Genomic DNA, 14333 nt, shown 5'->3' on the forward strand with positions numbered 1-14333 from the left:
CATCTGACCAATTTTGCAGGCTTTCAGGAAGAGGGATGGCACTCCTGAAAGACATTAAATGCCTTCCATTTCATATGCTTTCAGTGGGAGACAAAGATAAATACAGAAAGCTTTTAAAGAATAGGTCGTTTTTCTTTCTGTCATGTTCGTGCGGGGGCTCTCAAAATGGCCCCTTTTAGCGCTCTGTCCTGCTGGTACTGGCAGGTTCTGAATGTCCTTTCCAGAATGTTGAAGAGCCTGTGCTGTTTTCTATAGAGAAGATGCTTGTGCAACAGTTCAGGTGAAGCTTCCTTTTTGTTCTTGAGGTTTTTCTGTACACTGCGGAAGTGCTGTTCCCACTGTATGCATGTATGGATTTGGTGATGCTGTGTCTTTCCAGTTGGTAAGACCATTTGAGGATCTGTAGAGATGAAAGGATGGATTATGTTACAATTATCCCCCAAAAGTAGGGATAAAGCTCAGCATATCTGAAAAAGATCACAGTGCGTCTACCTGAGCCGTGCATAAAAAGCAGCACTTTCTTGTCCATTCTGCTTATGATCTTCCCAGCATAAGTAATGCTGCCTTGGGGGAAAAAGGAACAAGAGAGTGAGTGTGTTGCTCATAGTTGTCACTGGGAGTTGAGGGGTGCAAGGAAAAGAATCTAGTAGAATCTGGCCCCAGTAGAGGAAGACACAGGTGGGTTGGGTTTGAAAGCATTGCATTGGTCCTTAAAAGTGAAAAATGAGGCTTACAAGATTACTCAGTACGGGTGTAACTTCATATTGAAGTCAAGTGTATACCTCAGTGTGGGAAGAGACATGGTATGAGGCATTTGGCATCTCCTGTTAACACAGATGAAGTGTTCTGTATAGCAAAGGAGGAATATAGCTGTGCGGATGACATCTTGCTTCCCATTGACACATACTGTCACCCACGCTTCCTAAGGAACACGCTATGGAAGGCAATTGAATACCCATTTTTCAAAAGATATTATATACACAGCAGGGTTTCAGCATGGAGACAGAAGAGTGGGGCAGCTAGGAATCCATAAGGATATGTTTGGTGCCTTTGTGGTGACCTGAATTATAAATGTTATGGAATTAGGAGCTCCTGAAAAGGAAAAAATGCTTTAATCAAGGCCTGAGAAAACAATGCTTTTAATTGCCCCAATTTGTGTTGCACAGATGAGGTAGTAGAATAACTTGCTCTGTTTTCATCCTCAGAATGGGGGATACTGTGAGACTGCTTGTGCTTGCAGCAGTGGGAGGTTTTAAGTGTACCTCCTGGGGGGGCAGTGCCTCCCACAAATGCGACATGCCTGCCGCTTGCTTCCGTGTAACATCAGGTCGTGTTCAAGTCCTCTCCAGAATGGTCATGGTCCAAGGTATCAAAGACCATTTCTGCACTGATGGGTGGAGTAGAGAATGAAAACCCCTAGACTGGCTGGTACCCAGCTGGCCTTGGAGCTAGAAGTAGAAACAGTATGCTGAGGCAGGATGCAAAACCGTCTCCACAGAACTTTGCTTGCCACCTTGCAGACCTGCTGATTCACGTAAGGTAACTGGGCATGAGGCTGTGTGGCGTGAGGTGCAGTCACCTCAGATCAAACAGAGCCTTGGGATGCATGTGTCTGAGAGGTTTGCTTCTTGGGATTGTTTTGTAGAGCGAAGCTCATGGCTGCAGGCAAGTGGTGCAAAATCCTCCCAGAATAATTGCTAAGCTCGTCATCAGCATGTGCTTTTTTCCTCTCACCTTCTCTGACATAGATCCATAACAACTTGTGCATCTGCTTATCTATCTAGACAAAACATTGCTCTGTGCGTGTTCCCTCACTGCGAAGAGGATGAGAAGGCAAGCTGTTGTATTCTTCTAGTTCCCTGCTTAAGGCTGTATATCCATATTGATGAGCCTAGTATAGGAACCCCTATAGACTTGACGCAAGTAAACAAAGTGGATCGTTACCTTCTTCTACAGGCACTGTTCACTTTTTGAGTTGCTATGTGGTTAACTAGAGAGATAAATGAGACCATTACTGCCTGTTAATAATCTGAGGATGCCTCTAACATGAAGGGACTGCAGTTACCGCGGTAGCAGAGCACTGAACTGGTAGCAATGGTATTTAATGGTTCAGGCTTTGCATTTGGGCCCATAATGAAGTAGCCCTGGGTGGAAACAGCATTCCAGTACAGAGAGAAAATTGAGCGTGGACATCCTGTTTCTAGATGTCAGCACCCTTATCTATACAAGCGGTTACTCTGGAACCTGAGTTACAGTACTGAATGATGCCATTGCTTTCTGAGGAAGCCAACCAGTGCAAGCACAACCTTTTTAAATGCATGAGAGACAGAAATGCTTATACTTGGGATAGCACCCTTGAGGCATGTATCAGGTTTGTAGCTGAAGGTGATTGTTGAGATTGGTCTTGATATAATTTACTTTGCTCAGGAAAGAAAATGTCTTTGAAATAAATGCTGTATGTGATAGTGGCTTTCCTAAATGTTTTGGTGAAGACTCCAGGGCGTAAGATTTTAGTCACTTGAAGCAGGCTATGCCCAAATGAATGACGTCAAAATGTTTGCATTTGAACCTGGCAGGAAGCCAGCATATCACCCATCTGCTTCAAGGTGCAAACCCTCTGATTCACCAGAGCAGAACACAGATTTAATACCTACAAGACATCAGACTAGTAATTCACTGAAGAGAGATTAGAAAGACACAATGGTATCTGCATTAGGACTCTAGAAGTTATTAATTTGTAAAAAGAAATGTGCCTTTTTTTTCAAGTAATAGAAGTGTGCTAACACCAACTCTGATGATAATAGTATGAATGGTAAATACTTTCAAAAATGTGTTAAACTTTTAATTGTCAGATTCATCCTTGTATTGCAGAGGCCATTTGACTGGTTTTAAACTATTACTTCTTGATTATGCATTCAGGCACATTTAAATATGTCCTGTAGTTAAAGGCTAAAAACCCAAAAATTATAATTTGGGTTAGGGAGGGTGGAGTTGGTTAGCCTGTTTGTGAAAGAGAATTCAACCCTGTACATCTCAATCTGCATCGTTGTGCTGTTGACAGTTCTCCCTGGCTATGTTGTTTGTGCAGGGCTGATTCATGAGCAAAGCTATAGCTCTTTAACTGTGGAATTATGGAGTGGCTTTGTGGGCTTCCACTTTCAGTGTTAAAGGGAGTTTGCAGGCTGGGAATAATTTGGGACAACCAACTCCGCTGAAAGTCAACTTGCGGTCTCTTTACAAAAGCTCAAGGTACTTCCAAAATTATCACCAGGCATTTGAAAACTTTCACTGAAGAAAACAGCATAACAATGAAATATATTCTTTATTAAAAACAAGGCATCTAATTGTTAAGCGGTAATCAAGACGGACCTTCTGTAAGGGGTTTAATAGGAAAGGAGGAAAGAGCTGTATGCAAAAAACAAAAGAAGCTTTGAATAGAGCCCTGATTGAAAGATGGTAAATGCTAATTATGTGTGGGTGTGATAGAAGTTAATATTCACTGTCTCTGCCCGCCGAGGGTCTACATTGACTTAAGAGGTGTAATTCGACACTATATTTAATATTTTAATTGTTTCAAAGCAAATGCTGCTCTAGGGGCCCTAGCTGCCACAAGAAATAGCATATCCTTTGACTTGACACGTTTTGCAGGAGAAAAGGAAAAGGGACAGTGCTTAACAAAACATCTTGTGTTGAAGACCTCTAAGCATTAGTTAAAACCATTAAGAATAAATCTGTTGTGTATTTGATGTAGTAGTGGGAGTATGATTTCGGTGTGGACAAAAGGGCATAACCAATCTTGCATTGCGAATGAAGAGCAACTCCCCCATTATTAGTAGAGATACAGCAGTTTGTAATGAGTGTTGGAGGAGACTTGGACCCCAGCAGATGGTACAATAGCTCTCATATACTTCCCATATGGTTGCTTTATCTGACAGTCCCTTACAGCTTCTGGAAGGCTTCTAGGGGTTCATCTTTGCTGAGGCGGGAGGGAGGCCTGTCTTTCTAGAGCAGAACTCCTGATGAGTTTGTTCTCTTCTTGCTCCCATGTAAGTGAGGCGTACACCTGATTTAGGGTGGTGTGAGCCAACTGCATTGTGAGCTGCTTTGCCCTTGCAGCTCTGTTTCGCATGAATTATTATGGACTAGAGATTTGGTGAGGTGATGAAGTAAGTTACTTTCTCTCTTACTAGATGGGCTACGTATATTAAGCAGCGAGTAGCAGTGGATAGGACTCCAGGTCTGGGAGGAGTGCTGTCTTAAGCATCTGGTTTCTTCCAGTAAGGAAGAGTTTGACCGCAGCTCAAATGAAGTCTCCCAGGCTCATGCTTCAAGGAAGTGATGTCTCTGGTGGCAGGCTGTATCCTTCCTTCATCAGGGATGACTTCATAGACCAGAGTCCTGGCTTGTAAAATTGTGTTTTGCTAAGTCTTTTGATTGTTTTGAACAAAAGCACAAGTCTAATTACAGAAAATGTTACTACCTTGATAATTTAATTAAATGTATATTTCTATACGTACAGCCCAATCTAAGAGCAACCTGGTACCTCCACACCTGTGGTAAACTTGTATCCCACCACTGATAGCACACTCCCTTTTCTACATAAGAATTTAATAGGTACTACACAAGCTGCAAGAAATGGATAAGATTCTCTCTTCGTCTTCTTGAAAGATGAAAGTTGGGGCTGGTGGACATTTCCACTGTAGCAATTCTGCTAAAGATGCCCTTTGGAGCTGAAACCTATCCAGATGGTACTGGCACTTACCGTTACGGCACTTTCCTGTGGCAGCCAGTCAATTACTACACAGTACCTGTTGGACTGTTGAAAAAATCACAGCAGCTTGAAAGCTCTCCTGAATCACACAAGAGAGGGAAAACCGCTCAGAACCAGGCCTGGTCTGAAGCCTGAAATTTGCAGAACATGTCAGCAAGCACATCAGTGAGCAATTGGGAATCCGGTGAGGTTTGCATCTTGTTTGCTGGCCAGTTTCCTCTTGGTGAAGACAAGGGGGAGGCAGTTTGTCTTGCAATCTGATATTTCCCTTCTCCATCCCTCGCTAGCAGCTTGCAGGCTTGCTTTTAAATGTGACCTTGCAGTACCATAATAATGGTCTTGGGTGAACATGAACGTTTTTTCTGACTTCACCTTTTTTTCTCTCCTCCCACCCATCCCAGATGAAGTGGCAGGTGGACTGAGTGGGAGCAGTGTGAAAATGAATGCAGAGAAAATGTGTGACTCAGCAGTTCAGCAGGCTGCGCGGCTGGGTGGCAACTCTTCTCCTTGCACACTGACATCAGGTTCCTGTTCTCGCCGAGATGAGAATAGGCCATTGACGGGTGGAGCTGCACAGCCCACCAGCGGGGAGAAGGGGCTGCGTATTCTTTTAAGCAGGACTTAATTCAATTAGGGAGGAAAGTTTCTGCCCCAAGTTTGTTAAAAATGTTGCCAGTGAAAAGTGAGAAGCATTGAACTAGAAATACGTAGACCTGAGTTCGCTGAGTTTTGGCTTGAACGCAGATTTTGTGCATGACTTTCCTCCTTGCTTTCTTGTTCTCTTGATGTGTCTTTCCATTTTGGTATTGAGAGTTTGGCTTAAGCAGCAGCCAGACTCTACCCGCTGAGCTTGGAAAGGGCAAGTCTCCAGTGCTTTTGCTGGCTAGTAGATGACACCCATTTCCCTCTCTGCACTGTTGTTCCACGAAATCCACAGAGGATGTTTGCCTTTCTCAGAATGAGGCTGCTGGCTTTAAGCATGCTGGCTGCCACTCGTGCACAGGCAAGTGCAAAGGAGAATTGATTGTATTTGTGGGTTATCCTTTGTCACACGAGAGTAGATGAACCTTCTTCTCACTCAGTATTAGGGAGCGACCATTGCAGTGTCTTTCTAAGCAGTTTTGTAATGATGTAAAAAGTGATGGTATTATTGGTTTCTCTGTTTTTCTTTCAGAAGGGAGGACTCAAGCAGATTTTTCTCTATAGACTAAGCAACAGCAGGTAGATGCTTTCTATCAGTGCCCATATTTACTGAAAGCACAGTTTTAAAGCTGTAGTGTGCATCGTTGTCACCAAAATTTCTGGACTTGTGTTCCAGAGTTTGATCTTTCAGATTAACTTTTTCCCTTTTGGCTGATATAGAAAACATGCAATCCTCCCCTCACCCCCCCCAGTGCACACCCCTGCCTCACCCCCTCTCAAAAAAAAAAAAAAGCCTGGGTTGTGCTGAATTTTCAGAGAGCCTGAAACAAGTGTCACGTGAGAACTCTTGAGCAGCTGAATTCCTCTTGATGGGTGTATCAACCCAGGAATCAGAGTGAATTAAATACCAATATTCTTGGCTACTTCGAGTGTTATTATTTTGGCAAAAACATCCAGCTTTCCCAAATAGAATCCCTGACTCTTACAAATTTTGGTTGTTCCTTACACAGCTGTGAATACCTGTAGCTTGGCCTAGCTAATTCCTACAGTCCAGGGTAGATACACTTAGTGCAAACAAAGTATTAGAAAACATAAACTGAATTTAATCTCAGAATAAGTAACATAGGAGACTGACAACTAGGTTGCTGGTATGTAGACAGTCTTGGTAAAGAATTTTCCATTCCTCTGTAATGTGGGAGAGATGTAATGTCAGAGATAGTAGTTACAGTTGCTTGGACCTCTTCCTTGGGTTAATGGTATGTCAGGCTTATTTCTTCATTAAGAATGAAATCTGCAATTACTGTTTGCAGTCCTACAGAGGACCACTGGATGAATCTAACTGGCTTCCAGTTGGATACCAAAGTGATTTTAGCAATGCTTTGGTGCCTTGCAGTGTGCAGTGGTGAACTTGGAGGGATATGTGGATCTTTCTGGGCTGCTGCTAGTGTTTGAATTAAGCTGTCCTGTATCTTCTGAAGTAGCTTTCTACATGGTTTTGCATAGCAAATGCAAGATCTACCAATCATAAGGTCTTGGCAGCTAAACTTGGACTTTCTCCAGAGTGGAATTGGAAGTATTGAGGTGATTACATTGTTGTAAATCCCTTCTATCTTCACTCAGGTAGTAGTAGGTAGCTGTAGGGTGCATTAGGGAGTGGTTTTTTTGCAGCTCTTAATCTGGGTACTTATAGGGAATAGATACTCTCCTCCCAATCAGGAGGATTCAGCCGTTTGGAAAAGGTAAAAGTATTGAAATCTCTTAGAGCAGGTCAGGGATCGAGTAGTAGTAGTCAGTGCCATATCATGACTGGGAAGGGGAAAAAAAAAAGTGATAATGAAGGAGCCAAAGAGAGAGATTCTTAGGATAACAGCAAGTGTTGGAAATAGCATTTCCAGCTTTCAATGTAGTTCTCTAGATCTTGAGTGTAATTTTTAGCATAACTTATCAGATAATTTAAGAGTAAGGAGACCATCAAGAAAATACAGGTGATGAATTGTATCCATCTGTAAGCAGTAATGATGCAGCTGCTGTCATTATGTTTTTCTCCTTAATATCTGGCATTGGCTGGTTATAAAGAAGTTCAGTAAAAGTTTGAGTTGCAGAATAGTGGCTCATTAGTTGGTTTGCTGAGGAGAGGGGAATGTAAGTACACAAGCTGTGTTTGCCATGCAAGTATGAAACATCCCCTTCCTCTCACCCACTTCCTCACATACCACTGCAGCGCAAAAGCAAAACTGACTTTTGGTTCCAAAGCTAGTTATTCTGTTTCCATCCTTCTTGTACTGTAGTGGCAAGCAAAAAAGAGTTTCCTCTCAGCCAATACCTTCCTCCTAGAGCTCCATTCTTTGATTAGATGAGCTGTCTTTTTACCTTCCACCACGAGCTACCTCTCATTCATGCGCACGCTGAGACAACTCGTTCAGCTTTCGTGTGACTTGCCTGCAATCAGTATGTCTTGTGACCTGCAGATTTAACAAGGTCTTGACCAGATATATGAAGTACAGTGCCAGGGCTGTGTCTTGCATTTGCAAGGTGCATGTGAAAATAAGCAATTGCTCTGCTGACCCATGTCAGTAGAACACATTGATCTGCTGTTCTCTAACCTATAGCGGTTAGATGGAGATCAGACAGTGATTTCAGTCGGCAGTTGCATGTTGATATCTGAAGATGTAGAGGCTGTATGTCGATTCAGGACTCTGGTGGGAAGTGTTGGTAATCTTGATGGATGTGAAGTATTGCTGGCATGTTCGTACTTTGCAGTGCTTCCACACTGTGGTCTATTTCTATAGAGTAAAATTCGTGCCATGCACAGCCATCTTGAAGGATACAGGCAGGTTCAGAGGGATATGGATCTCCACACATGTAAAACAAATATGGGACGATGCAGGTGAGCTGCTGTGGTGTGTTGACTTGTAGCTGGAAAGGTGGCAGAACAGGTGAGGCCCATTCTTCCCTCCTATCTTGTGTGTCTGGCAGGTAGTTCCAGAGAGCTCAGGGATTCCACCATGAATGAAGAAGCCACCATTAACAAAATTTGTATTTCTCACTGAAAAGGCAGTACCACCTGATCCCCCAGAAGCATAATTCCCACAGGCACAGCGTGACGCATGTAAGTAAAAGTCTAATAAATGTATGAGCACTGTATTTTCATTTCTAGGGCATGTTTTATTTCTGTTATAAAAATCCTTTTGGTAAGGAAGACATCTTTTTTCACCTCAAAAATACGTAGTTAAAAGTCTGCCAACAGAGCTGTGTCAGTTCATTAAAGATTAACACCCAGGCACAAGAGAGGACACAAGTTTCTTTTGAAGTGCTAACTTCGTTAGGAAATACATCAGGATACGTGGTCCAGGGGATGGTGGTGTGTGTTTTAGGGATTTTTTTTGTTTTGTTTTTCTCTGAAGGCTCTAAGTATGAATCAGTAGAGTTACAGAGCTGCTGATACCTTGCCCACAACAGCATTTGACTGGATCATGGCATGTTCGTTACTGCAAGGTTGGCTGTTGACCATTACTACAGTGCCTTTTAGTGTGTCAGTTAAGTCTTGTTCTCTAAGTACGTGTTTTTCTGAGCATGTATCTAGGTATTGTTTCATTCTTCTGCCTTCTGTGTACCCACATATGAAGTCATAACAGGGTTTTAAATTAGGCATTGTATGACTTACGGAACCCAGCTGTTACCATGTGAGCGGACAAAGATGTTTCCCTGTGTAGATTATTCCTTAGCAAAGTGTTGTGCTGTTTATTTTTGGCAGCTTGTACTGGTGGGTATGTTTAAGGAAAGAATACAGGATGAATGGATCACTGACTTGATCCAGGAAGTTTCTTTCCCTGAACAGCAAGGATGAGGTTAAGTTTATGGTGCTGTTCTGAAATTTCAAGTTGTTTTGGCAAGCCATATGGCTGCTACAGATGTCAGAGACCTTTTTAATTCTTCTCCACAGGTTTTCTTTTAGCTGGCATAGTTCTGTGCCAAAGGAGAATTACTTGTAGAACTTTAATCCAAATTTCCATGATGCAGGAATTCAGGAGGATATCACCTGGATGTTAGATGTCACTTAATTCACTCCTCCTGGATGCAGTCAACCTTGTCAGCTGTCTCAAGACCTTCACACTGACCTTGACACGAGAAAACTTTGCTGATGTCTCATTTATTGCTTAATCTGTGCACTAAAAGAATCCAGGGCCCACTAGGACAAATAATCCAGGAATATAGGATTGCAAGATGAAGTGCAAGTGGTAATTGAAGCATTATTTAAAGCTGACATAGTTAAATCAATACAGAACCCTAGGTGGGCATCATGTTTAGATCTTAACAATCTTTTGTGATTTGGCGTAGCAGATTTTTTAGTGGACTTTAATCCAAGGCACTTTCTTTGTATAACAAAGAGATGAATCTTTATCTATACATTTATACAGTTCTTCATTATTTTAGTTCTTGCCTCTGTTGACTTTTACTGTATTAGTGAAAATACCTGTTGATATCTGTATCAGTTGAGCAGAGCTGGAATCTTGGGCTCCTAGGTCCATAAACCAGATCTCTACCTTACGCAGTGAAAATAATTGAAAGTAGAAGTAGTTGTCTATTGTCCTTCATATAGGGCAGGCATAAGAAGGAGAATGTGTCTCCTACAATTGTACAGCTGTTGCTAGACAACACTGGAATACCAGGAATTGGGCTTCTGTGCTGTGGAGACTCATCGATCCCCATGGTTACAGACACAGAGCAGTCCCCTAATTTTGACGTCTTTGTTCCAGAAGGCATGTGGTTAAGTGGCCTTCACATCGTCATATTAAAGTCAGGGTTCTGTTTCCAACCCAGATAGAAATGACCTTGTAAAAGCTCAGGCCATTACAGATACAAAACAAAGAAATTCTGTTTACCTGCTGCGTAAAGCAGGATGAGCTTTTGGTCGGTTAAAAAAAAAAAAAAGAAACCCAGTCTTCTGAAATATGAAATATTATGACTTATAAAAAATAGTTGAAAGCTGAGCTTGAAATCTGCATTTCTTGGCTTCTAGTTCTGGTTGTCTTCCCAAAGATATTTTAGTTCTGCTCTGTGTGTATTTTTATCTTGAGCTCTGGAGGGGGGGAAATATCCAAGGAAAGAAGTCATTGGGATTTGGAAAAAACAGTAAATAGGTTTGTTAGCCATTCTTAGGGACAGAGATGCATTTTTTTAATGCAGATAAAGTAGAATGTAAAACATGCTTAGTGAAAATGGAAGGTTCGAGGATTTATGAGCAAACCATAAACTATATGTAAATAGATATTTTTGAATCTCAGCCACAGGTGCATGTGTTTTTGCATGGATAGCGAAAATAATTTCTGACATGAAGATTCTGTCCCTGCAAAATTTCAAATTCCTGTTCCAAGACACAGAGCATAAGCATCCCACAAAAATAGCAGGAAAAAATTGGCAGGCGTTAACCAGGGTTTTCCCCTAAGTTCTTGTCCAAATCTAGTGAGATATGAAGTAGTTTGGAAGCTTGAAAATTTTCAGCTTTAACTGTTAGGTTTTAGCACACTATAGAAAATTAAAACAATGATTGGTGCTAAAAGTATTTAGGCAGCCTTAATAGTGGCTGCTTAATGTAGCTGCTGTGTTCCTTCCTGGAGAACTTTTGAGTCCAGCTCTGTGTGGCGTGGTATCAGAACTCGGACGTGGTCAGTGTCCTTGGACACCAAGGACTGTGTCTGGACTCTGTATTTCTGGGGAGGTGGGGGTGTTCCTCATGGGCTGTAGATACTGGCTGGAGCCTGAAGGACAGGGAGGTAGAGCTCCCATGATCTCTTGAACTATATTCCTTAAACTCTGCTTTTCAAGTGCTGTTTTCAAGTGGTTACCATTAAAGACATATAGATGAAAGTGAAGGAAGTTTTACCATTGTGAGAAATACAGGCTGAGACTATTGACACTTGTGAGTTTACCTCTTTAGTTACATATTTTTTCATGATTTATTGACCTGTAATTAATAGAAATTTTCACGGTGTTTATGCAAATTACCGTACTGAGTCCTTCATGGCAAATACTTAATTTCAGCATATACAATATGCTGTAGATAAATGGATATATACATACATACATTGGTGTATAACTGTCTAGATAAACATTTTGTATGCTTCCTGAGAAATACCTGTGTGAAGACAATGAAAATAGACCAGTTATATACAGCATACCCTGCTGAGGCCACTACCCACCATAAACTGACTGGAGACAGTTTGAAAATGAAAAACCAGTAACCTGAGACCCTGGGGAGATGCCTGGTAGTACCTTGCAGGTGCTCCTTCTTGTGTCTCTGGGTCTCCCTAGTCATTACACAGTGATGACCCTCTTGTTGCTGGGCAGCTGTGGGAATGGAGAACTCTATGGAGGAAGCCATCAGTGTTTCCCAAACACCTTGTTCTCTTGTGCAAGGATGGATTTCCCACGGTCTGTTGCAGTGAGAGGAGGGAGAACAATCGCAGAGTGGGAGTAACCATTTTGTGTTTCTGTCCACTCTAGCATTTTTGTAGTTTAGAAATCAGAATGGGGTATTTTATGAATCCATACTGTACCAATGGCCAGCTCCTCAGCTGATGCACAGATCCTCTGTTTCATTTGCCTCATTTGAGCTGTGGTTAGTTTATGGATGCTTACTTGACTCAGAGATACTATTGCAAGACATTCAGATAAATGTCCAGTGAAAGGGAACGTTTTGTAGAAACCTGACCTAAACAAGCCATGGAAGGGCCAACAATGTGGCCTTTCCCTGGGGCACAGGTGGCTTGCTTAGGCTTAAGGCTACACTGGTGTACAGGGCAACCTTGGGGCTTTCCTCATGTAGGAACATGTAAATCAATAGTACTTCCATCCAGTGGGTCTGATCTTTCACACCTTTTAGCCTGTGAATTAATTTATATCTACACAGACTGTCTTTAAAGTACTGTTTCTGAGGGACTAGCCACTGGAGTGCATATTTCCACTGAATGGAATAGCATTACAATGTTATTAAATAGCTCTTGAGTATGAATTCATCCAAGAAGTAGGTTATTAGAATAAAGCCTGTTTTATTAGTGCCTTAGGACACTGAGCCAAAATCCAGAGCCCTTGAGCACTATTCAGACACATAAAATGAAACAGTGTCTACCTCAGAAATTTATAACCAAATTAGACAAAGCAGTCAAATAAGGGGAAAGAGAGAAATTGAGGCAGGTTCTCTGCCACCATGTAGGTGGGAAGTGTGGAGCTAGGAAATAGCACAGATGGTTCCTTTTAAAAAATAAAAACAAAAAGGTGCAGTGATGTAAATGAGAATTTATGAACAACTAAGCCCAGAATCTGCACCTCCAGGAAGAAAGGGAAAATAATTTATCCGCCCACACTCACTTTTTTCTGACGAAGGCAGGTGAATACAGCTGCACTAATAGAGTGTGACACTCACAATCGTGAGCCGCGCTTACTGATGCAGAACTGAGAGGTAACCATCCTCTCCAGGAAAACAATAGCCCTTGCAGCCTCTGCGGTGCCTGCAGGGTTACAGACTATTCATTCCCTGCACATGTCATTTTCATGTGAAGGTCTTTCCAATCCGGCTGTTATGGAGTCAGTGGATGAAGCTGAAGGACAACGAGGACAGCTGAACAAGAAGGAGCAGTCCCGGAAAGCCTCCCAGAAAACAGCACTGCTTGGTTGGGCTGCCAGGTGGAATGAAGTAATGCCTGGAGACAGCATGTATCTGTTTGTCCTCTCACAGATGCTGGTAAGGCAGCTTGTCATACCTCTGAAATGCTGGGACCCTTCTTTTAAGCTTTGTTGGCATGGGAGGTTTCTTCCTAGTTCATTGTAGCTGTAGCAGTGGACATAGCTGCAGGATTGTCCTTTCTGCAGCCACCTTGCACAGCCTGGCTTTGCAAACAGTACCTGCCTTCTGATGGCCCAGACACCCATCCTGTTCCCTGCCCCTCTGCCAGTGCCTCCTTTGCCAAATGACCTATCTCCCAGCAAACCCATCTTCTGTAGCTGATAGGCATGGGAGTAAATAACCATCTTGCTAAAAACTGGATTGGGAGATGTATCCTTTGAAGTTGCAGTGTGCCCTCGGTGACTGGGGATGAGTATACCTCTCTGTGAGGGTGTTAAATAAGCATAATTTCTTTTTTTAGTTCTGTGTTAACTGTGGTGTGTGCAGCAGCCTTAAGTGGTTCAAATGAAATGTTTCAGCATGTGTATGTTTGTGTACCTGTTGATAGGGATGCCTGTGTGAAGATGGCTATTTGTGAGAGCTTTGCATAATATGAGATAGGCCTTAATAGTCTTCTAATAACGTACAAAGTTCATTGAATTGCCAGTTTTGATCTAAAAGTACTAATGCAGAAAGTTCAGAAGTCGGAGGAGTCTGCTCTTTCAACGTACGGACTGCCACAGGCAGTGCTTTCGCTCGTGTGGATCCGAGTGAGCTTGCTTAACTCGATGATACACATCCGGTTAATGCTAGCTGAGCGTTTAGCCCTCAGTCTTCTTATTCTTGTTAAGCTACAGCCTAGAAAATACCTGACTTCTTAAAGCAAAAATTATGATCAACATGAAATCAATGAGAACTAAATTAGTTAATTATGCAGTCTTGCAATGAAAATGAATGTTTGTGTAATGAGAGATGCTCATTATGTATTTTCTGATTGATTGCACAGCTTCTCTGCGTGATGCTGTGGTACAGCACTTATGGGACCATCCCAGCAGCTCAGAATGCCTTCGACCTGCTGTCTTACATGCTTACCCCATTTAAACAGTTTTTGTCAGATCAAGGGGAGGTAAGTCCCTGTACTCCTCTTTGATTATATAGTTGATGTCAGTAGCCCTGGGTAGTGCTTCTGATATCTCTTCTGATTAAAAGTATAATACACGTGTAATTCGTACAGTATAGTGACTGCTGCACTGTGTA

At 42.2% G+C, this 14333-nt stretch overlaps 1 protein-coding gene across 1 annotated transcript in view; it reads left to right on the forward strand.

Moving 5' to 3' along the window:
- PTPN5 (protein tyrosine phosphatase, non-receptor type 5 (striatum-enriched)) overlaps window positions 1–14333 on the forward strand; it is a 73931-nt gene that overhangs the window by 25562 nt on the left and 34036 nt on the right. Inside the window, exons 2-3 of the mRNA XM_010158245.1 lie at window positions 12973–13154; window positions 14083–14202. Of these exons, the coding sequence (XP_010156547.1) occupies window positions 12993–13154; window positions 14083–14202 (282 nt within the window). The 5' untranslated portion in view covers window positions 12973–12992. The remainder of the gene's footprint in view (window positions 1–12972; window positions 13155–14082; window positions 14203–14333) is intronic.

The sequence above is a fragment of the Eurypyga helias genome, unplaced genomic scaffold, assembly GCF_000690775.1.
Source record: "Eurypyga helias isolate BGI_N326 unplaced genomic scaffold, ASM69077v1 scaffold2749, whole genome shotgun sequence".
Classification (NCBI taxonomy): Eukaryota; Metazoa; Chordata; class Aves; order Eurypygiformes; family Eurypygidae; genus Eurypyga; species Eurypyga helias.